General features: G+C 37.8%; 2 protein-coding genes across 4 annotated transcripts in view; both read right to left on the bottom strand.

Moving 5' to 3' along the window:
* Window positions 1-4,699, bottom strand: part of LOC124161838 (fatty acid hydroxylase domain-containing protein 2) — a 34,547-nt gene extending 29,848 nt beyond the window's left edge. The window contains exon 1 of one of the 3 annotated variants that reach the window (XM_046538047.1): window positions 4,592-4,699. Coding sequence is in view for 1 of the 3 variants with exons in the window: in XM_046538046.1 (XP_046394002.1) it covers window positions 3,686-3,689 (4 nt within the window). In the remaining 2 variants the exon portion in view is untranslated. Of the gene's footprint in view, window positions 1-3,685; window positions 3,872-4,209; window positions 4,234-4,591 lie in introns of those variants that run through there. The other 2 variants (XM_046538048.1, XM_046538046.1) reach the window with 2 other exon arrangements.
* A 7,584-nt stretch (window positions 4,700-12,283) lies between these two features.
* On the bottom strand, window positions 12,284-25,538 carry LOC124162116 (membrane-associated progesterone receptor component 1). The gene is made up of 4 exons (XM_046538517.1): window positions 25,482-25,538; window positions 23,746-24,096; window positions 22,030-22,176; window positions 12,284-13,701 (listed from the first exon to the last, which is right to left on the bottom strand). The coding sequence occupies exons 2-4, from the start codon at window positions 24,056-24,058 to the stop codon at window positions 13,586-13,588; spliced, it is 576 nt and encodes a 191-aa protein (XP_046394473.1). The 5' UTR covers window positions 24,059-24,096; window positions 25,482-25,538; the 3' UTR covers window positions 12,284-13,585.
* Window positions 25,539-25,852: the final 314 nt, after the last annotated feature.

Genomic DNA, 25,852 nt, shown 5'->3' with positions numbered 1-25,852 from the left:
TCGCTTGGTGCTCATACGACGATATTATATAGCGGCGCAGGGACATCTAGTAGTCCAATGCGACTTAAGTCAATAATTATCTACGCGAGTTTGTAGGTGCAGTGTGTGAAATAACAGTGCTGCGAATAGTAGAGAGGTGAGTGACTTATGAGCCTCCTGAGGGACCGCAGAATTGACATCGACACCGAGGAGTTAATTCATTTGGTCGCTGCAAAAAAAAGCTAGAAGGCTAAATTCAATTTTGTAATAATAATTCTATATTTTCCTTTAAGGGTTTATAATAAATATGTATATTTAACTGTACACGCTATTTTATTTATCTTATAAAAATAATTTTATGTTTGTCTACTATTCCATAAACCCCCCCCCCGAAAATATTTTCTGGCTACGGCCTTGCCTTCAACAGTCCACTGCAAATACTGCCCCGGCCTTCACTATGCGAGGCAAAAAAATACTTAACGAAAGCGGAAAGACACAAGGTAGGTACATACAACCGAAGGCTAAATCGGCAACCGTTTAAATACACTCCCTCAAAAGAGAATTACTGCGCAGGGTCAGAGATAACTAAATGCACGAGACCATAAACGAGGAAGTCCTGGCTGTGTTAACTGGGAACGGCAGAGGCGCAGAGGTTTCGCATGACTCAAACCTCCATTGAAGTCTTGACGAGAACAATTTCCCCTATCCACATTAGTCATCATCTCCTCTACCAGGATCAAACCCGATAAACTACGCATCTCGAATTAGTACTACCAGTGGCGGACCAAGGATAGGGACAAGGGGCTAGGTGGGGGCGCTGCGAGGAAACCTCTCAGCAGTAGTGGGGGTCGGGAGCTTACGAAAATGTTGAGAATTTCAAGGTTCGTAACAACACTTCCAGGTTTTCATATCACTAATTTTCGAAAGAATTTAGTCTTTAATACAAATATTTACGCAAAATTACAATTTTTTCTAGTGCAAATTGGATACCTCAGCTGAGGCTATAAGCTCTCTGGATCCGCAACTAAGTACTACAAACGACTGCCCCCGCCAGCGGCGCAGCGAGGGGGAGTTCTGGGGGATAAACCCCCCCCCAGAGCTCAGAGAAATTTTTAAGTTTAATCCATTTTACTTAATTGGATCAGTATTACTTATAGCATAGTGTTAGAATTAATCAAATATCCCTCAGAAAGCCGTAAAACTCGCCATTATGAACCTTTATTCTTAAAATTTTTCTGGAGGAGGGCCCCCGCAACTCCAGCTTACTATCTACCAGTGGCGCAGCGAGGGGGGGGTTTTGGGGGATAAACCCCCCCCCCAGAGCTCAGAGAAATTTTTAAGTTTAATCCATTTTACTTAATTGGATCAGTATTACTTATAGCATAGTGTTAGAATTAATCAAATATCCCTCAGAAAGCCGTAAAACTCGCCATTATGAACCTTTATTCTTAAAATTTTTCTGGAGGAGGGCCCCCGCAACTCCAGCTTACTATCTACCAGTGGCGCAGCGAGGGGGGGGTTTTGGGGGATAAACCCCCCCCCAGAGCTCAGAGAAATTTTTAAGTTTAATCCATTTTACTTAATGGATTAGTATAACTAATAGAATAGTGTTAGGAATAATCAAATATCTCTCATAAAGCGGTAAAACTAGTCATTTTGAATCATTAGTCTTAAAATTTTCTGGAGAAGGGCCCCCGCAACTCCCACACTTACCGTGGTGGGTATGCAATACCCCCACACCCGTAAGTATTAGTTGCGCCTAAACCCCCCCCCCCCCCTCCCCCAGCCTTGATTCCTAGCTGCGCCCCTGCTATCTACAATGTGTCCCAGGTCTGATATTAGTAGGCTAGTGGCTTTTGGATATTCATCCATTATTTATAAAAACTCCTGGTTAATCTGTCGAAACAAAAACTTCTATTAGAGATAATAGTCACCTTATTAATAACCATATTTTCAATTGTACCGGGAATTACGGGGGTCGCCGCTCCCCTCTCCAATACTCCGCCACTGTTATTTGCCACGCACGAAGCCAGAAATCTACTTCCTTCGGTTGCTAATAATGACGATTTTTTTCTTAATTTATATACATCGGAAAACCATAAATTTCATTAAGTAAGTCAGCTATCGAATTCGTCAGAATAATGCTGAAATTCATACCCATCGCTAATGTTTTCACGGAAAAGGCCCTATGCTATTATGACTTCGTCTCCGCCGCGATTTTATCCGATATCCGCCTGATTTTTCGAAAATGTTTAAACTTAAGGGCTCTGGCGGCAGCATTTAATATTATCCGATTTCGAGGAAAATTCGTATCTGGGATCATCTTAATCGACAACTTTAATTGCAGATAGAAGGTCAGATGGTAAGCACCCCTGCGCTCAGGGTTGCCGACTTCCAAATAATATTGGGGGGCCCAAACCAGGGATCTAGCCCTGGGAAATTTTATAAGTAGTAGAGTTTTAAGTTTTTTAAGCATTTTAGAAGAGTCATATGATCAAAATTAGAACCATGATAACACGAATCTCGATATCTGGACACACTGAGGAAAATCGACAAGCCTGACACATTTTTTCCTTACACCCATAACGAATTTTTAAGGGGCTCGGGCCCCCTCAGGCCCCATGGTGTCGGCGCCGCTGCCTGCGCTAGTTGTCTCTTGGGGGGATACGTACTGCGGGCAGCTTCCCGGATATTTTCCCCCTTGGCTAATTGTGTCTGGTTTCTGCAAAGGCTATTAAGTTAAGCCTTACGCGTGGCCGGCAATAACTGTTACAGCACATGATAAAATTCAATTGTCCTTAGAAAATGTAGTGAAAACACAGAGGCATACACTTGCACTTTAGCGGAGAAATTTTCCCTTAAACCACAATGAAAGAGCGAGTAACCCTTTGACCGCGACAAGGCGAAGATAACGCGCAACCTTGACCTCGTCCTCAAAAAGTCTGCAATCGGTAGGCATAGAAAAAAGCTATGCCTAATCACAGCTATCTGATTCAGCAAATACTTATCCAGCATTGGTTGCTTCAGAGGGAATTTCAAACTTCCTCCCCCACTGCAATAGAAAACTTTTTTGCGGAGACTAATAATGTAACGCTTGTAAATAGTCTTGAGGTAGGCAGTGAACTTACAAACTTGAGGAAGGTATTCGCCAAATTTAAACGCTTCTGTGCAATACGTAAAATGACTCCTGACAGAATAACACGGGTATTTGTTTAAACTGAAGGGAAACATATTATAGGCCAATGGTATAAGCTGAACTGACACGTTCTCGAGTGGGCAACCGCTTCCGTTAGCCATCTTCATAGGCTGTTATTCCGAAAAGAGAATACGCTGAAGACGCTGAAAGACAATGCATAAATGAACCAAAGGCTCATAACTGTTGATAAGGCTCTCTTAGAATAACATATTTCCTTTAAGAACCAACGGGGCATCTACCCGAAGACTATCCTCAGTAAAATTGGCGTAGGAACGAATAGAAAAGAGAAAGTACGATCGAAATGGTCAAACTGATGTGCCATCTGAAAGAGGAATGTACACATAGCAAGCACAAAAATCGAATAGTCGAACTTCAACCTCAGAAAAGGATATTACACGATACGCTACATTCACTTCGAAATTATCCATGGAACACACATGTTTACATCTGCGGCTATACACTTGTTGCATTAATATTTTCTCAGTTAATGGTACACGCATGCAAGCTCACCCATCACAAATCCCAAGCGTGACCCGCTTTCCACCACACAACTGTCCGCTGCAAAGACCGTCGGTCAACAGCCGTTCACACGACACGGACTGCCTGCCGTTGATTCACGCTCTACGAGCTCTCAAACCTCTCAACCACCACTCGCTCCTAATTCGCCGTACGTCTGACGGCGACTACGCAGTTCCTGTCGAGCAGATATTAATGTATATGCGAAGATGAAGAGAGCCATCCTCAAACAATGACGTGCACAGCTGACACTTCGGTATGTTTTTTTTCGCCGCTATTCAATATTGACAAGCCATTTCGCAAGGCTTAAGCGTGACTTTCAAAGGTAGGAGTTCATGAATCTCCGCAGCTAAAAAAACACTACGTGCGATAACTCATTTGATATGTACGAACGATAACACACTATCCTTAAGGCTTATCTCATGGCAACAACAATAAATGATTAGACGTACTCAAGTTATCTATCTAGATTGAAAAATAAAAATACTTGTCATTGTTAATAACTCTAAAACACTTACATCGGATAGTAGAAGATTCCGTATCCGAAATATTCTGCAGAACATCACAGAGAGATATCTGAAATAACCCAAAAACCGCACCCTAACTTGCAGTCAGCTGATCGATGTTTTGACATTTACTACATCAACAGTTCCGGAAGGTCACAATGTCACAACTTGTAGTTACTATTGCAGAAGCTTTATAATAAAAATTCCGTATTTACTAACAAATACATAAAAACAACATGAATAAAAAACGAAGCAACGAAATAAGCTGATTTCACGCATTGATATTCCATAGACATCTTCCAATTTCAATAATTAACGAACACAAACAGAACAATAAGAATGAAAATTATGATAAAATACACCTTCATTGACCGAGATAATTGAATATCTTTACCTTATCTGGAATTATTCCGCCTAGAGTTGACTTGGAGCCAGATGTTTTGGTTTCAGCCAGTGCTCCCATGCATACAAGCTTACTTCCGCCACTTCCGTTACCCTACCTACCCCCTCACATATATCGAATGTTGTGATGTCGTTATTCGATTCAATACATCTGACAACCGATAGCGCGCTTTCTTTTCAAATGATGAATTAAACAGCCTCTACACAGATACATCGCGGAAAGGCCTTTGGTATAGAGAGGACTAAAGGGATCTTAACTGTATATATTCTGCAATTTAGTCTTAATGTAAAATATATTAATGAGTTTTATTGGAGGATTCTTTGCTACTATTTTGGTGAGCCGCGACTTTTACCAGAAAAATAATTTTTCAGGGATTTTTTGCCACAATCACTAAACGGTTAACATGCTACCGATGAAATCACTTATGCTCAACAGGACAATTTTGTTGACAAAGTAATGTTTCTTTTTAAGTTATTAGTACTCCACAGGGCATAAGAAATTCTGAAAGCATTTTCGGTCACATTACCTGAAGATTTTTCACCGAAAAACATGAAAGTGATTTCTTAAATATTGACGATTTAATTAAGTAAATCCAATGTATCAAGATGAAAAACGAAGGCTACAGTGATTGTTAAAGTGGACATCTTCCTCAAATTTAGGTATGATGCTGACAAACTGCCTTCTCCATGTTGGCAGCTTGCACTACATTCTCTTGGAGAAAATTATTTAACAATTATTCTCACAGATTTTAACACGTTGCGTACCGGGGTATGCTAATGTTCAGAATATAACTTTACCCAATCAAACGTTATGATGCATCAATTCATAATGACTAAAGAACAACAACTGAAAACAACCTAACGAATGCGTATTGTATGCTTTAAAATTGTTTAGGTTGACACGCCTATATGACTAGAATCTTCGTCATCCGTCAGGAATGTTCGGAAAAAAAATGACGAGAATTCTCGCCATCGGTACGCAAGGTGTTAAGAATTCACACTCGATATTATGCATTTCTTGCATTGTGTATTGAACTTGTTCTTCACCACATTCTCAAATCAGGGTAATGGAAAGAACAATTTGAAGCCTTATTTCTCCATTTGAAGGAATTCTTTGGCACAGTACCAAAAAAAACTTAACTTACTTTGTAATACAACTGACTTACAGGCTGGTTATATGAATCAATAAGAATAAACATAAATTGTACTGGCAGCTTCCCGAGTGTTTGTGAGCAAAATATAGTTATTAGCTTTGATGCAGTTAAATAGATATCGTATATCCCACAAGGATGAGCAATCAGCCTTTGCATTCATAAATGACCTCTGCTCCCAAACTCAACCGAGTTCATTTGCTGACACTCGGTTATCCCTTATGAATTTGCTGAAGATTTTAACTATGAAATCCTCTCATTGGACCTAAACAAAGTGCAAATGCAGGGGAGTGAACTTATTGTACACAGCATCCAACTATGTACCCATAGATGAAGTCATACATCAGGAAGTCCTCATGTATTACTTTATTCTAAACTATTCTATGTGGTAAAACTCACTTAAGAAATCTTGTTTACAGAGCCATAAAGAATATAGCATGTGTGCGGCATTGTGTGTTTCTAGAATGAAAAAGTGAAAGGGAGGTGAGATTGAATGTGTTACGGTACATCTTGAATACATGGCAAACACATGGGATCTGACAAAAAAGATTGAATGCTTAGTGTATAAAAATTTGATGGCAGGCTGAGTGATGTATTAAAAACATCTACAAGCTAACAGTGTGTGCATAATAGCTCTCACAAAAATGCAGCTGGGGGGCATGAAAGGCTAGGAGATTTTACACTAGCCTTAGATTGCTTGAGCAATTAAGAACAAATATCTTTCAGAACTACACAGAGATCATCATCTTGAGAGCCACACAATATTTCCAGGTCCGTCAGAAAAATTAATGCAAGAGAGATTTCCAAAATGGATAGGAATGGGAAGTTATTTTACCCCAAACAGTTAGGACTTAAATAAATACTGGGTCAAACTCAAATAGTCAAATGCTTCACATAGTGCATTAAAATTTTTTGTACACTCATATATGTTAACATGTCACACCTGTAGAGGCCACTTGCAGGGTAGTACATTCAGATGTAGACGAATTTCAGCGAGCTACATGCAGCATTATAAATTCCCGCTGGCAAAACAAAATGCTGTTAATTCACTTACTCAGCATTTAATTTCCCCAAGTTAAGAGAGAAACTTCTGCTGGTAGCAAAGACATCTGAAAGAATAGCAAGGACCCAGCAAAACAAAATATGTGGAGATAAATATCAACTACATATATGCCTATAATAGCCGACATCTTACCTTCAGAGATGCCATTCCACCTATAACTCTAAGAAGGAACGCCACAGTATCAAGCCCCTGCATAAAGGAAAATAGAATACTATATGCTTGCACAGCTAACATCCTAGGGGTAATTCAGAAAGCCACTCTCATACACAATTACAGAAATGGAAAATGAAACCATAAAACAACCTCTAAAAAACACTTTCATAATCCAAAAATACCACAATGCCACCTGCACAGTTTCCTTGCCCACCTTATATTACACAATGAAAAAGCTTTGATAAACATCCTCCACCTGTATAGCAACTATGAAGCCATTCTGGTTGAGCCTCATGTATCACCATGTCTGCCTGGGAATTATGGCCTGCATCTATTCAAATTTTGACAGGACCTAAGAAACGGCCCAGCCATGCATTTTAATGCCAATTTAAAAGGAACTTCAATGTCACCTATATCAGAGGGAGTGTGACTATTAGGACAGTAACCAAAATACCAACTAGATAATTTTTATATTTTTGAAGATGAATGGACTATACTGGTAACCCGGGTTTCTAATGCAAATCTGGGAAAAGAAGAGTGTGACATGGAGAGAAGGAGAGACCTAGAATTCTGGATGAGGACATCCCACTGAGATGTAAATTGGCTGTGAGAACAGATTAAGGAAATGCATAATTAGAGAAATCTGGAACAAAACTTTTTTGTCGCACAACTTGAACGATTGGGAGAGATGGAAGGAAACAAATTCAGCAAGAGGAACTAGTTACATATTCATTGCATACATATGGTTCAAATATCATTCAGGGTCCATAGCAACTTTCCATTTTTGATTTCTTTGATATTGAGTTTCAATTTATCCATTTCCCTGACTACATATGAATTGCAAAGCTCTCACATTTAGGAACTTCGTAGAAAAATCCAGCATAATACATTGTGAAATAAAATTTTTTAATCATTGGAGTCAAAATAATAAATAAATGCACTGAATTGTTGAGGCCTTTACTTTGTAGAATTCCATTATATGGTTGGAAGGAAATTACTTTGCTTTTCTACAAAACACACACTTTATTGCCGACTAGTTTCGGTTACAACAACACTGGGATGTCCCAATTCGCTACCCATCTTCGGGAGGAAGGCCACCAAGCGGATTTTACCCCGGAATTACTGCACCGAGTCAAGAAAGGAACACAGCTGGACATCAGAGCACAGTTGGAAATTTTAAAAAATGTAAAGAGGAAAGAACCCATTGCTAATGACCACCTTTTCCCTTTCCACTCCCCCCTCCTAGACATTCCACTATTACACGCCAAAAAATCCTTGTGACGCCAACCCACGCTCCCCTCTGTAACTACCTCAGGTTTATTCCCCTATCTCTTCCTACCTTCCCCCTTCCCGTCACTTACCTCCCCTCTCCCCTCCAATCACCCGACCACAGAGTATATATCCCGGCAAATTCTTTTGTGTATCACTAGTCTTGAAAATGGTACAGTGTAACCGAAACTAGTCGGCAATAAAGTGTGTGTTTTGTAGAAAAGCAAAGTAATTTCCTTCCAACCATATAATAAATAAAATTTCAAAATATTATATCAAAGACTAATTCCAGCCAAAATTCAAAACCACACCTAAAATCTAAGCAGTCTGCTCAAAAATTTAAGATTATGAAAAATCCCACTACTGATCACAAAAAGCAAAACTCATCCATGCTCGCAATTATTCTAATAAATCTGATCATTGTCTGCACTTATTTCCACTCTCTTCTCGGTTGCTAACAAAGTGTTCTTGGTCTGACAAATTTTGTGCTTATGACCTAGTCTTCACCTACTTTTTTCTGACTAGAAAAAAAAAACAAAATGCCCACCTCACAACTTGAACACAACAATCCTCCATGCGTTCAACTACTGTCATCATCTTGAAGCTACGCCCCCTACGTTTTTACTGGACTGGTAAGAACCCTGTCACTTGGTAGAGCCTATAGGATATAGGGATATATATATATATATATTAAACGCTCTGTGGTCAGCTTACAAAGCTACCAATGACAATGATATTAAGGAACAATATATTGCTTTCAAAAAGTACTACTCAAGTTTAATCACCACTACTAAAAGGACTTGTAATATCAATTCCATCTATTCTTCTGATAATAAATCAAAAACAGCTTGGAATATAATAAATAACACCTCTGGAAAATTGAGAAAGAATAAATCACCCAAAGAAATCTTACACAATGATATTCTTGTTTCAGACCCAGACATGATTGCAGTTAATTTCAATACGCATTTTCTCAATCCCTTGAAAACATCATCTATGTTACAAGTCAATACAGATAATTGTCCTCAAAATAACTCTGTTCTAAATAACATGTACCTTTACCCTACTAATGAGAAAGAAATAGAATCAATCATTAATAAAATTAATACAAAACACTCAGCAGGGTGGGATGGGGTTCCCTGCTCCCTCCTAAAGGGTAATTGCATAAGATATCTTCTTACTCCTATCACTCATTTGGTCAATGCCTCTCTCTCCTCGGGTATTTTCCCTGACAAACTAAAAATGGCAGTTGTAACTCCTCTACACAAAAAGGGTGATATTCAATCAATTGAAAACTATCGACCCATATCAAAACTTTCAGTTTTCTCTAAAATATTAGAAAGTGTCATTTCAAAAAGAATAATGTCATTCCTGATAAAAAACAACATCTTATCCAAATCTCAGTTTGGTTTCATAGGTGGTCTTTCGGCAGAATTTGCCATTTATAAATTTATTGACTCTGTTCTTGAAGGTCTTGATCATCACCTCAATACCGTTGGTATTTTTTATGATTTGTCTAAGGCTTTTGATTCTGTTGACCATGAGACTCTCTTGAGGAAAATCCATATATATGGTATGAGAGGAATTGCAAACAATCTAATCAGGTCATTTCTTGAAAAAAGAACCCAGGCAGTAACCATTATAACCGATAACATGGTTAAACATACCTCACCTCACCAGGAGATATTGAGGGGTGTTCCTCAAGGCTCCATTCTTGGGCCCCTGCTTTTTTTGTTATATATCAATGATCTACCCTCACAATTAAAAGGAAATATTTTTATGTATGCTGATGATACAAATCATCTACTGAAACATGATGGCAATATTGTTGCTCCCACTCAAAATGCTGTCATCAAAATGGAAACATGGTGTTCATCTAACAAAGTGGCTATAAATAAATCCAAGTCTTCCTTTATATTTTTCCATCCTACTCAAAAAAAAATTGATTACAGCCCTTATATTAAATTTTCGGATTGTACTGTTAAGCGGGTTACTGATACCAAATTTCTAGGCATCTCCATCAATGAAAATCTAAACTGGGATACCCATATAAATTGCATTTCATCCTCGGTGGCTTCAGGCTGCTACTTAATTAGACGGGTGATTCAGCTCACAAATACAGAAACAGCTAAATCAATTTACTATGCACATATTTATAGTAGATTAAAATATGGTATTTTACCCTGGGGTCACTCCCCTAAGTCAGTCCGTCTTTTTAAACTACAAAAATGGTCGGTAAGAATATTATGCAAAGCTAAAAAACAAGCTAGCTGCCGTAATCTTTTCAAAAGGTTACAGATCCTTCCCCTTCCTTGTATATATATTTATTATGCTGTGATGTTAATTAGAGAATTTAAACAAAAGTTGTGCCTTACCTTGAATAACGATATTCATGATTATCATACAAGAAGTAGAAATGAGCTCGCAGTGAGGCAACAAAATCTTTCTCTCTTCAGTAGAGGGCCTATCAATATGAGTATTAAAATTTATAATAAATTACCTAAATCAATCAAAGACGAAATCAGACCTGGCCTTTTCAAAGCAAAATTAAAAAAATATCTTTTAGATCATTGCTACTATTCAATTGATGAATTCTTTGAGGATGCCTCGCAACTAATGTTACATATGTATATATATATATATTGTGAGTTACTTTGTATTTTTGATTTGATTTTTATGTTTTCCTGACGGGTCCTATATATGTATATTCATATCTTTTCTGTGACCAATAAAATATTATTATTATTATTATTATTATAAACATGTTACATTATAGTAAGATAGTGGTTCAGGAATAGCATGAAATACCTGTGCAGCTTTCTAGAGGTGGATGTGGATAAAAACCACTACCAAGCCCTAGTTAAGAGTAATAGAAGCAGCAGAAGAGCTATAGAAACTGTAGTGTGCCTTCTCGGACTACACTCTAGATTCCTGGCTCAACAGCACATTACGATGGAAACCATAGACTAAAGTTGAAAACAATGATGAGAACACATGCACAAAAGTCATTGAAATTTCAGATACTAACTGGAATCAATGTGTCTACATAAATCCAAAAAATAATCAAAGAAAGCACCATGAAGTCTCCATTTTTCAAACTGAAGAGAAGCCTGAGAAAGATCAATTGGGTATATATGGATGTATTTATATTGAAAACCTATTACTGAACTATTAACTCCAAGGAGAAAGAACCATTTTGCATATAGTAATTACCGTTTTTATCTCAATATAGTCCCCCCTTTTTTCCAAAAATGTCCATGGTTTAAGTACAGAGGGACAATATTCAAATGCATTTTTGAAAATGTTCCCAAAACTGAATCCTCAAAATTAGGGGGGGACTATATTAGAAGAAATACGGTATGTACTTATCTGAATAAAATCTAGCTAAAAAATAATCAAGGAAGCATGTTATATACACATAAAATATCATGGGATATGAACATCAGCTTTAACGCAGGCAATTATAAAACAAGGAATTAATTCAGAGGAGCTGACCTATGACATTAAAAATTGAACTAATGCATAAGATAGAACTCAATTAACCATGTGAATATGCAACAGCAGAGACAAATTTCCTTTCAGGCGAAACACAAATATTTTCCAACTCCAGACATGAAGGGATGGCTTACATATACATACTGCAATGGCAGTACTGTATTTACTTCATTGACATTAATACTAAATGAGAAATTATATAAGCTAATAAAGACTATATTTTTCAGGTTTCACCGTGTCGTCTTTGTGATGGGGACAACAGTTTCTCTGCATTCCAGCAGGGATCTTCAGGTTAACACAGCATCAAGCACTTCGACCTGAAGACACCTTTTCGTATGCAGGAGGAACTGTTGTCTCCATCACAACGACGACATAATGAAACCCGAAAAATGCAGCCTTCATTACCATTGCACAACGGAAGCATTCGCACCAATTCTATAAGCTGTCTAAATGAAGTAAAAGGAATACACAACAAAAAACCTAAGCAGGGGAATCAAACAAGCACAGAAGACGTACAAACCTTTTTTTTTAGATTTAATTGCATAAACATTTGTTACTTGACAGATGTTTATTAGTCTTTGTGATCCTCGCTTTAAGGACTTTAACATCTTCAACTTACAATTAAAACATTTGATATAGTGACAAAACAGACAAATATTCTGTTCATTTTATATTTCAATCAAACCACACTTCATTGGAGCAGAACTGGTGACAGTAAAAATAGCAGCTGCATCAACATTTGACCATTACTGATTCAGTCTTTTCCATCAACATTCTTTGGATTGTTAACACAAATTTAAAATATAAAAATATTTCCGATACTAACTGTATGTTATTTTGGCAGTTGAATTTTTTTTTACAAATGCAAAAAATCTTTATTATATGTAAACATTCTATTGAAGCATCTTCTTAAAGAGCAAAAATGCTGTGCAAGAAAAACTACACAAAATGTTCAAAATTGCACAATTTTACCTTTTCATAAGATTGAAAATTGGCACAAGAATAACTCCAGCTTATAGCATGTTATTCCACCCTAATCAACTCAGGCTCACTAGTTGCACTCCACTGATGTACAATTAAAGGAAATGTTAAGTAACTTTAAAGCAATCGGTATAATTTCCATTTGTAAAAAAAGGAAACACAGGCACTCTTTGAAGAAGAATAAATGAGCCCTACCAAATTACCAGCTCCGTATGGATATAAAATGAGTACTTATGTGCTAAAATAAAAAAGGAATGCAATCACACAAACTCTCAAACACACTTTTAGTTCCTATCATTTACCCCCTCATGCAGATACAAACATAAAAAGACAAGTACGTGATTAGCCCCACAGCAACGAGTTAATTTCAGTAATGTGTGGTTAATAGGCAATGCCTCCCCCAACAGACACACTGTATCTTCCGAGCAGTGCTCACACATTGAAGATGACTACACACAAATACTGAGGCAGTACCCAATTTTAATACTGCATTTTTAAGTGACTTTTCTCTCATGATGTTGGTGCTAGGGGAAAAAAAAGTGAAGCTTGCATCCTTTGGCTCACCATCAGCATTAATAGGCCTATAAATTATCCCTGATGTAACACTTGCAGCATCTCAAGAGGTAACCATCTCAAAATTCCGACACTAGCCAGAACCTATTTTTGTATTCGTAGAAATGTTGAACAGCAAGATAGTAAAACATAAGATCCTCAAAATAAATAGTTTTTTTGAAATGTTTCCTAGTCCTTTTTTATAACACCAGAATTTGATTCTTTACTTTAATAAAATCCAATCCCATGAAACTGTTATGGAGCAATGAAACAAACAACACACCAGGCAAAAATTGCAAAGCAACGGCACTTCTTCGCATCCTCACTCATTCTTCTTTTCCGTCTGACTTTCAGCCGCAGCACTCTCCTCTTCATCATCTGAATAATTTGTGGGCTCTTCACCAGGCTTCAGCAAACGACCAACTAACGCGTATTTCTCTGCAAAGGTAACAAAAAAACAATTAAAATTTTAGATGGCTGAAAGAAACTGGTAAGTAAACATCCACACATGTACAGGCAATCAGAGGTGGCTCCAGGATAGGGACAATGGGGGGGCTAAGTTGGGAGTAACCTCCCAGCAGGAGCGGGGATCCAAACAAAATTACCACCCTGTCTAGTGTACACTAGATAATCAAGGGGGGGCTATAGCCCCTCTCTGGATTGTATCATAAGAGAGGCAATGTAAAATAGGCCCTAAGTTTAGAACCAATTTGTATTTTAATTAGTAAAAGTACGTAATGGGGAAGTTGCATGAAATTTTTTTCATCGAAATAATACATGATACTTATAGCAATTTTCACCAGGAATCCATTTTCACCAATGAAACTTCTCGTAAACCATTGATTTTATCATGAAATTCATTTAAAACAGTGAAATCCGTCTGCAAACGCGAAGTTAGCTTTGATTGTTGGTGACGTCATTTCTCCCTACGTCGTTTTCGTTTTGCGTGCACGGCCGCAGAAGCTACAATGAAGTACTCGTTGAGTAAGTTAATATTTCGGCATATTTTTAATCCGTGTTTTCTCTCAGACATTTTATGACGGTGTTTAGTAACGTCAAGCATGTTTGATCCATTTTCTGTACTCGTATAACAAGAATATATCGAACATATGCGAAATGGAAGACGGTTTCGTGATAAAAGACTGTTGCGATAATCTCCCAAAGGTGGATTCCTTAATGATGGTATTATATTTTAAAAGTAACCCGGACTTTTTGGCTGCAGAATTTAAAGAAGTGAAGGCCTCGCGGTAAGTTTTTCTAGTTTATTAAGCCGTTACTGGACCAGCTTTTACGAATACAGAAGTAGCCACTCGGCCTCCGTTGAAAATTTATGCATGAAGTATTGATGCATCTAGTTAGTGCAAATATAGTTTATATGGTACGAGTAATGATTTTTTTCTTTCAGTATCATATAGGATAGTTGATTCAGTATGTTGTGAAATACTTTCTGTGCACAGATTTAAGGTAATTTTTCTGTACACATTATGCACATCATACTATGTACAGTTTTATGGTGTGTTCTGTATGCATACTGTCTGAAGTGTCTGAAGGTTTTGACAGGTTATGTGCTTTTGGAGCCACTTTTATAATGGCTGTTTAACGATTAGCATAAGATAATACAGCTTTTAATGTTAGCTATGAAACTTCTATTAGATGACTACAAAATAATTATAAGCTATTTAGCAAACTTATGACAGAATTAAATCATTTATGTTAAATAGTATTAGGTGTGCAATCGTTGTTTTTTAAATTAAAAATACAACTTTTTTTTTTTAATGGTTATATAAATGTGTGCATTGGTTTTAAATGCATCCGAAGTATTTTCCGTCGCTTCCTACAAAATTTCCCCATCATTGAGGCAGAGCCCGAATATCGTTATGGTAGAAGTGATTGTTTTTTAAAGCTATCCTCTAATCCTACTTTTGTGCACCAAATGGTTATCAATGCAGGAATGAAGGACAAGCAACTAGTATTCTCTGACCTTTCTTACTACTCTCTCCGCATGGATCCTAAAGCTTTCTATTTGCTTAGTTAGCTTAACTTCATCTTTAGAGCTCTTTACATTCTTGGAAACTCTTGGTGGTCTAATTAACTCTCAAATTTTACCTCCGAATGAGTGAGCAGTTAGTTTGAACGCGCGATCTACTTTTACCCCACAGTCTTTTGAAATTGCTCAAGAAATCCCGTCTATGCGAATGACACTATATATTGCCCGGTCACCATAACCCCTCGAAATGAAATTTTCTAAAGAAGAATGACTTATTTATTTTTTGATTGAGTTAAGATAGAAATATTTTAGCTATAAACAGTTCATTTATTGTATAGCAATGTTAAAAATGATTCCTTTTGAAATAATTGCGTTTGAAAAACATTATTTCTATTTTTCTTCACTATCAGCAGTATAATGCAATGATTACAGTAAAAAACTGATTTAGAGTTTCCTTCGCAAGTCTTTACTTTATACCTATCGTAGCGTGATAAAATAAGCGTAGTTTGTTGTACTAATCGCAGTAAAAAGACTGATTCATACAAGAGAAAATGTCACTCACTGCAGTGGGTACTCATCTATTTTTTTATGATTCACTTCAGATTTAACTATATAAAGCAACATCTTATTTTTGCCAACCCAAAAAACCAGATTTTTCAAAACACTAGCCATCGGAATAATGGAAGCAGAAAAATATCGTGCCGCTGTCGAGGGCGAGACATTGATATCTTCTGAGCTAAAATATTGAAGAATTTGTTGTGTCTAATTTTCCTGCATATAACAATAACAGGTAACCCAGTCTTTCCAGATAGCAAATTGACGATAAAATAATGTTCACAGTCTACTCTTAAATACAATGCTGGCTTTTTTTCCAAGAAAAACAGAGTATACTGAAGGTTTTTTTTCTGAACACCAACAGTTTTTGATTCTGGTTTTAATTGGCAGGACTTTTCCTGAACTCGGCTTTCCATCACTTCCTCATGTTGTATTTCCTCCTATGGCACTAAGTCAGTTGATTGGATGAGGTCGTGATTATATATCAGTGAACTCTTACAAATTGTACACTCCTAGGTAGCAAATATGGTGTCGAGGGAGTTCAGTTGGAATACTATGCATGAGAATCAATTGATTTCGGAGAGAAGGAGGGTAGCCTACTGCATGTACCCTTTAAGTATTATTATCATGATTAATCATTGATAAATTCGAAAAATACAATAATTATAAGACATCGGGTACTACGAGGGCCGTCAACCTACGCTAGCTCAGCAAAAACAGCATGCAAGCGACAGACGGGTACTGTGCGAACAGGGCAACTGCACGAGTGCACGCCCTCCGCACCACGCGCTCAAGTCATTTCTCAGCATAATTCTGTTGTAATTACTTAAGGTAAAGTGATCTTCACGAACAAATTCCGCCGTTTTCGTCGACAGATCGTTCTTCCTCTTCGTCGCCTTAACACAATTCTTCCTTCTCGCTTTATTATTCGACATAAGGACGAATATTTTATTAGAATTTCGTGATGTGTTTGAACACATAGGCACCAAGCAATATTTATTATTCGAGATTATTAACAGCACTTCACGTAGGTAAACACACCGTCTTCCTGGCGTACGTATACCACAACAATCTCCTAGCTCCACGCCTCGGACGTTAGCAACTCTGTTTGGGGAGAAATGACGTCACTCCTCTTGGACACACTACTTTCGCTCGCTCCCCCCACTCCTTCACTTTGACCTTTAATATCTTGAAAACTACCACTAGTATTGAAATTTCCCCCGGAAGATATTCTTTCCTAGAGGTTTGCTACATTTTGACAGAGTTTTCAAAAAATGTGAAAATTCCCCATTATATCAAAAGATAACTAAATTCTTTTGTACAAAGTTCCTGCGCAAACCACCAAAAATTTTATCTAGAGTGAATTTGGACCCAATGGGGGGGGACTATAACCCACTCAGCTCCTCCCCCCCCCCTCTAGATCCACCACTACAGGAAATCATCATGAATTATATACAGCTGAAATAAATAACCACTGAAAGAGTAAGTGAAACATTGCAATACATCCTGAGGAAATATGGCGATGTATCATTTAAGTAATATCAAGAACTTCCACCTCATTGTGCCGCACATCACGCAAGATATTGAAAGACTGACTAGCAGGTGCTTTCATGTCTCCATGCCATGAATTCTGAGAGTGATCCAATATCAGAATATCCAACCCCTCTCAGATCCAGGTTAATAGGTCTTATATGGAGACACTTTTTCCTTATGAAATAACTATAATGGTCAGACGATAACAAAAAATTGGCCCTTAAACACTATGTATTACCAATAGGATGTTGACTTACAGAAGCTTCTTAGTCGTTGCAAGCATCATGTACCTCTGAGGGAATAATTCCAGAGTTTTCTATCGGGCGTGGTTTTAGGTAATTGGTCTGCCATCACCTACAGGTTTAGAAACTGGAGTCAAATTCTTTACCGTATTTTGGCTTCAGATTCTACCCCTGATGACAATGGCAGACTCAGCCATTGAAACATTGGGGCCATTTACCGAAATCCATACCCAGTGGGACATCCCAGAATTATTCCTTCAACTATACACCGGGAAAAAGTAAAATTCCACATCACGAACACTCTAACCCAGAGTGGCATAGTGGCACTTGAAGATTTTAATTTATCATAATATTTACAGTTTTTCAGGAATACATATTTCTCAGGAAATGTAAATTGAATTAAAAGAAATACAAGTTTTCAGCTCATCATCAAAGCCTAAAATAAACTAGCATCAAGTATATATAAATGATGCTAAATTCATAACTAGGTTGGTGTCAATTGCATAGATATACACCGTTGCGTGAGACATCTCTTTGATGAAAGTTCACCTACCATCCAGTAAGATTGTTCTTTAAAATCATTGCTACCCTAATGGGAATCACGTTATTTCATTAAAAAATTATTTATCCGGGAATTTTTCCTATTATTTCAGTAATAATAATAATAATGATGATGCTTCAACATAGCATGAGCATATAATTGAAACCTTTAAATTGATTACCACAAAAAGATATTATCACTTGAGGCCAAATAAGCTTGCACACTTAATTTTCTTTACTGTCAATTGCAACAAGAGTTTGTAAAACTAAGAAATCCAAATTTTCATGTTTTCTGTTCTCTCGCAAAATTATGAAGATATTTGAAGAAAAACTGTCAGCCATAACTTTCAAAGATAAGCTGTAGATGTCACTGTCAAGTACTTAGTGGGTCACTGCACCTTGCCTTTTCCTACAACTCCTTAGAAACAACCTCCTGTGGTTTGATTTTGTTTTCACTCTTGGTGAGGGATTGAGTGCTATCTCTGAACACAGTAATGAGGCAAAACTCTAATGAAATGTGGGTAGCAACATACATGATATTCTTTAATTGAATAATGAGAGAATGGCTGAATGAGGAAGATTTTTTTTTGTAACTTATCTCTCCCTCCCCTCTACGCAATTCTTTAAATTAAATGTGATATCAGGTTTGAATCTACGAGATTAAGGAGTCATTCACTCACAAGGGATGGTGTGGTCTGCAGATTTTTATCAAACTTCGTAGCATGGTAATGCTTGATAATAAAAGTACAACTGTGAAATTTCCCGTGCCAAGAATCCTATTGACCAATAGGGTGGTTTCCTATTATTTTTTTATTGCCTAAATCGTAAGATCATTACTCCTGGAGTACGTATTTCACGCTTTTTGAATTTTAAATGACGGCATCTATTTTTCGCAATTAAATGAAAAGTGAAAATTTTCAACCGCGCGAAAACACGACGCGTAAGTATGAATGCCGGGAAATCTCTCCGTGTGGCGTATTTCTGGTTCCCGCTGCCGTCCTGTGAGGTGACCTTGAGGTGAGGCTTAGCGCTGATACGACGCAGGCTGCTAGCGGGTAGCTGAGTACCCTGCTGGCTGGTAGCGCTTGGCTTAAATAAGGATTATTAATACCTTATCAAATGAAAACTTTCCGACCTTAGCCAGTTTAATAAGTGATTATTAAGACATGTTTCCCTGAGCTCTGCGCCTCATGCATGCATTGGTAACCTCAGACGATGTATAACTCCTATCTTCTCGTATAGAAACTAGGTCCCTGTGACATCACGTGGAGTGGCATCGTATGGGCGCCAATCTGGCCCTTTTCAAATAAGGATAAAAATGGACCATTGCCTTTCGTCTAAACCGGTATTTCTAAAACGAAATAATTTGTATATTATGAATACACTAATGGTGGGTAACGAATCGCAATCAATGCCTTTCGTTTTCTTTGATGAAGGAAACTACCCCATTCTGTTCCTCAGTCCACGTCTCCCGAATCCCATTCCTCAGTGTGTGAAGGTATGAGCTAGGGGTGGACCCAGAGGAGAATTTTGGGGTTATTTTGATAACTTTCCATAGAGTTACTCTTCAGAGGGGTCTGGAATATCTCTGAGCAAAACTTCTTTTGCTTAACACCAGAGACAGTGTTAAAAGGGTAATTTGAAATCTAAAAATTTTAAAAAATCACTTTTTATTGAACCTGCATTGCTAAAAGTTGAAGCTTTTCATGGTAAATTTGAAAAGCTGTTAGCATAAAAAAATAATTTCACATGAACATTTTTAAAAACCTTTTAATAATAAGTTAGTCAATTATGAACTAGACCAATATACTTGAAACCCTAGCAACAGCAACAAACTATAGACCAGCTTATTGTTATTAAACCATTAAATGCATATCCCTCTTGTAACATAGGTCTATTTCATCACATCACACTGTTGCGCTTGTTTTTGTGCGAATGGAATAGGTTAGGAATAGGAATAAATTAAAATGAATGAAATACATAAAAATTATACAAAAATCTAAATATAAAAAGTTAACCATATTTGAAAACTGGAAACATAGGGCATTACTTAATTGCCTTCCAAACAATCCCTAAAACAAACCTACACAATAAGTGCCATGCATTTTAATTTTAAGTTATATTTGTAGACACAGGTTTAAATTTTGGAAGAGGGGGAGTTGGAAAAATACAATGCTCGACCACAACACTGGGTGGTAAAAAAATAATTGCTAAAATGGTAACGTAATTTACATAAGGGCCCAAAGTAGATGGGCTTTCAGTAGGAAATGGTTGAGCAGCACAATTATATAATGTAATGTGAGAAAATGTATAAATGCGCCGCTCAACCTGTGCATATTGTTCTGAATCTTTTGAAAGCCCAGCTAATTATTAACATTAAATTTGAGAAAATTCATTACATTACGTAATAGGGTGGTTTCCTATTTCTTTCTATAGCCTAAATTGAAATATTATTAATGCTGAAGAATGTATTTAACGCTTTTAGATTTTTAAATGACGATATCTATTTTTTGTGATTAAATGAAGTGAAAAATTTCAAGCGCACAAAAACACGACGGCTAAGTACAGTGGAACCTCGTTAAAGCGAGTACGGGCTATAGCGAAACCCCCGCTATAACGAGAGATAGCCGATGCACCGTCAATTGATCCTATTATAAGCATGTTAAAAATTTCGTTTTTACGAGGCCCTTTTGGTATTGGCTCTCGCCATAGCGAGGGTTTCACCTGAAAGGGCTAGCGATCTGTTAGAAATGAAGTTAATGGAGTGCTCAGTCTCAAATTTATGTGGTAAACTGTCGTTCGATAAATAAGTAGTTAATTTTGGTGAAAATATTGTGGCATTAGCATTTGCGAATGCTTGATCTTCTTTTGTTCCTCGGGTGGCAGAAAGCAGACGGCAGCATACCCGCACGTCCGTGAGTTGCGTGAATAGGAAGCATTTGATGGAACACACCATGGCCAAAAAAACACCAAACACGTCTAAGCGAGAAAATAAAAATAAAGGAGTAATATGAGGTATATTGGCTATTACTCGCACCACCTCCGGTAAAGCGACAATTCGCTATAGCAAGGGTTTATTGGTGCACCGTGGGGTGTCGTTTTATCGAGGTTGCACTGTATGAATTCTGGGAAAAGCCTAGGCAACGTCATTCCGGTTCCGGCTGCTGCTGTGTGAGGCCACCTTGGTGCAAGGCTATGAGTGCCGCTGCGATGCAGACTCCTAGCAGGTAGCAGAATACCCTGCTAGCAGGTAGCACTTGGCTTAAATAAGGGTCACTATTACCCTATCAAACAAAGGAAACTTTCCGACCATTGGCAATTTCAATAGGTGATTATTAAGAGATGTTTCCCCTGAGCTCTGTGACACATGCATGCATTGGTTATCTCAGACGATGTAAAACTCCTATCAACTCGTATAGCATCTAGATCCCTGTGACGTTATGTGGAGTGGCATCGCATGGACGCTAATCTGGCCTTTTCCAAATAAGGTTAAAATTGACCATCAACATTCGTCTAAACTGGGATTTCTAAATCCAAATAATTTGCATATGATGATTACACTAATGGGGGTAACGAATCACAATCAATGCCTTTCGTTTTCTTTGATGAAGGAAACTACCTTATTGCCTGCTTTGACATTCTCCGAGACACCAATGGGACACACGTTGAAATTTAGTAACAGAAGTGGTCTCTTAAAAAAACTAGTAACATTGACCTAAGTAACAGCACCAAACTTTTATTATTATGTCAAACAGATATTCTGTGATACATTTTTATAATCAGGGCAAGATTTAATGCTCACCATGTATAAAGTAATGAAACTTTGTGAAATTAACTAGAGTAAAATTTAAATATGAATGTGAAATGGAAATTAAATGTAAATAGTTATGCATAGAAATGAAGACTTACCCGTGAACTGAATCTCCCATTCTCGTATTGAATCCATTTCCACAGCATTCAGGTCACTTAAGTCATCATATTCATCCTTACCCCCAACAGAGAATGTTGCCAAACCTCGGGAGGCATCTCGACCAGCAAATGCAGAGTAAGGGCCATCTAAATCAATGAAATTCAAAGATAGGGAGTTTATCTTAAGGACTGAATGCACAGGCTAATTCTCTAAGAGAAAGTAAAATTTTTCTCTATAAGTAAGATGGATGTTAAACATTAGTTGGAAGACACTTCACAGCCACACTTTTTCATTTCTTTCTTTTCTAAATAATCATTAAGCTTCCAACAAATTAAAATATTTTCAATATTGTAAAATTTGAATATAAATTTATGTGATATAATAATGGCTATACGTAATAGGGTTAGCTGTGACCTGTGATAGGCTTTAAATGCTAAACTTTGTAATCGATCCCCACAGTTACATTACAAGCTGAAACCAAAGATGGGGAAGTCGGGCGAAGAAATAGACTTTGAACACCAAAAATTCCACAAATGATAAATCTATGGGAGGGATTACTCAAAATACCAAGATGATAACAGCATCAATTCAAGACAGAAAGAAAGAAGATCAAACTGAAGTAAAAGACATGCAGTTACTAAAGGCCCGGGCCCGAAAGCCTGAAGATGGTCTTCAAAAAGTACAAGGACTCGCCCAAAATTTCCTCATTATGCAATCGAATGAGCAGTCAACGCGTTTAACGCCCAAGACGCCGGTCCGGATCAATTGAAAGCAGTTTCATAACAAACATTCAAAGGGCAAAGTGAATACCTAAGACATAATTCCACTAACATTGACAGTCCCTCCGTAAGTTAGCAGCAAGTAAGATTGACTGAGGAATTGGTATTTGGAGGCGGCGACCGACAGCTATGGTCACTTCGAGGCATTATTAATGCAAGGAAGAAGAGAAAGCCAACGACGGCATTAGCCATCTCTCAACGAAATGCGCTAAGGATACTACAGGGAAACGTGAATCCCTCCACAAATCATTCAAACAGGGATAGGTCAGTCTGAAAAATCTCCGCAAGTGCCGGGATTTGACCTGGGCCTACTGGGTGGGACACCAACAATCTATCCACCACACCAACCCTTAACCAAGAATCAAAGTATCACTGGACAGTAACATGAACAACGTGAGTGTTAATTAAAAATTTCTTCGAAATAATAAAGGTCCATCATTCTAATCCAAGGAGATAACGGTCCGAGCGACATTTATCAAATAACGGTCGACGAGAAGGCTGGATTGATTTGAAGGTGACCCCAAAATATTTTTCAGGCTTGTACAAGTATAACATAATAATTAGCGCGTGGAAACAGCACACCTTAAAGACACGGCACAATGACAATGAATGCTATGATAGTGATATAAATGAGGTTACACACTATATGGAGAATGTGGCCAAAAATACATTGCGTCAATCCCCATAGAAAGACCAGCTAAATTCAAAATAAGATAAAAGATGCATATTATCGATTTATGAGAAAGCATAGAGGACATTATTTGAAATTAGGGCACTTATAAATTATACGACTCAATGACATAACGCAGAACTAAATACAGAATGGTAATCGAATCCTCTAGACATGTTATACGAGGATTCCAATGAACTCACAAAAAAACCGTTATCTCATCGCTTACTGTAATACGAAGTACATACACAGAATTATACTCATACCTGGGCCATAAAACCTCTTTCCACGAGTCACATCAAACACCTTTCCATTAACAGCGACGAGAATTCTTCCATCAGGTTGAGTTCCATCATATTTTCTGAGTTCTTCAACATTGAAGTCCTTACGAAGTTTTGGTAAATCGAGCTCCGCAGGCTGAGGGGCAGGCACCTTCCTTCTACTTTTCACAATTTTGTACAACAGAAAACAAATAATGCCTATAAGGGCGACACTCACAGGGCTACCACAAATTTCTGACAGAAGATCGGACATAACACCAGGCGACTCAGAACTTCCAGCTACCTTTCCCTCAGCCATCTTGCGTTCGTTGTCACGCCGGGAAACAAGGAAGCAACCAGTGCGATGTCTTACGGGGCTTCCGGGTAACTTGCACTCTCACGCCATCTGAGAGAAGTATTGAAGTTGTAGGGGAGGTGAGAGAGGGAGGGGGAAGTAGGGGAGGGTTTTCGTGGAACTCACGTGGTCCCAGCGCCGTTATAACCACGTGACCACGTTTTGAATCTGTTCTCTTGGCAAGTTAGGAGCTCTCGTGATCCGTGTGATAAGTCTTTATTTTTATAAAGTGAAAATGAAGCACTACCGTAGTGTTTTGGAGTGTGGTGCCCATATTTCGGATGGGAGGTGGTGTACTGCCTTCTGCTTCGTATGTCAGTGTTAAAGCCAGTTCTCTGATTTATATTCAGTGCTCACGCGCCTGTTAATGAATTGGATTCACAACTGTCCTTTGCTGAAGTGTTTGTGTTGTGTTGAAGTGCCTCCGACTGTTGGTTTAATTGTCTTGCATGGTTATGCTGTGGTGTACTGCCTTTTGCTTCGTATGTTAGTGTTAAAGGTAGTTATCTGATTGCTATTCAGTGCTCATGTTCCTATATTAATGCATTGCATTCACAACTGTCCTTTGCTGATAGTGTTGATTGCCTCTAACTGCCTGTTGGTTTAATTGTCTTGCATGGTTATGCTGTGGTGTACTGCCTTTTGCTTCATATGCAAGTGTTGTGGCTAGTTATCTGATAACTATTCAGTGCTCACGTTCCTATTAATGCATTGCGTTCACAACTGTCCTTTGCTGATGGTGTTGATTGCCTCTAACTGCGTGTTGGTTTAATTGTATTGCTTGGTTATGCTGGGTTGTACTGCCATTGGCTTCATATTCATTTGATAAGCAAGTTGTCACATTGCTATTCATTGCTCATGCCCATATTAATGCATTGCATTCACAACTGTCGTTTGCTCAATGTGTTCGAGTTAGCAATATTTCTTTCCTTATCCCTGAATGTGAGGTTATTTAAATGCCTTAGTATTTTTTCGTGCTTTATAAAATTGTTTCGAACGTAAGGCATTGAAGTGGTGATCTATTGTTTTTCAGTGATCTTTTTCAAATGTTAATGTTGCCTTGTTTTATAAATATATTACTGTTTTTTATCAATAAAAATGACAATGTTTAATTACCATTTTTTTTATTTAAAAGAAACAAAAAGTTTTGTTTTTCAGGAAAAGCGAGTATTAATATTACTGTATATACTGGATGACATATTTGAATACCCAGTTTTGCCGCTAATTGTCAGTGCTGCCATCTATCGGCAGTCACGTACACTTTTTTCGGGCTGCCATCTATAAAAATCACTGTACTACGTCGAGTAAGGAAAAAGCGGGGGGTGGGTAGGGGAGGCAAGGTACCTCCTCTTAACATGGCAGTTCGCAAAGCCTGCAAGGAAGCAACTTCGCCAGCTTCACAGCTTGCAGCTCAACTTGACAAATGCGAAGCGGGGAAAGGGGGAACCAGCAAAAGAGGAGGGGGTGGTACTGAAAAGGAAATTACAATAAGCGGGAAATTTAAGTGGAATACAGCTAGACGCGGTTGACCTAGTCTTCGTGAAGTACTAACTCCAGAGTTTTCCTTTATTTATCAGGCCTGGATACTTTTCACCAGGGCCCATCCGTCATGAAATTGGTGAAAATTTAAGAATAGGGTTGTTCACCATATTTTTTTTATTTAAGAAATCGAAAGATCGTGCTTCAGAAGGAGCAATGACAATAATATTATGCTATTTTCTTCATTGTACATGTTTAGAGAAGGCTTTAAACAGTGAC

This window comes from Ischnura elegans, chromosome 7 (genome assembly GCF_921293095.1).
Source record: "Ischnura elegans chromosome 7, ioIscEleg1.1, whole genome shotgun sequence".
Lineage (NCBI taxonomy): Eukaryota > Metazoa > Arthropoda > Insecta > Odonata > Coenagrionidae > Ischnura > Ischnura elegans.
This window is presented reverse-complemented; position numbering and strand designations above follow the sequence as displayed.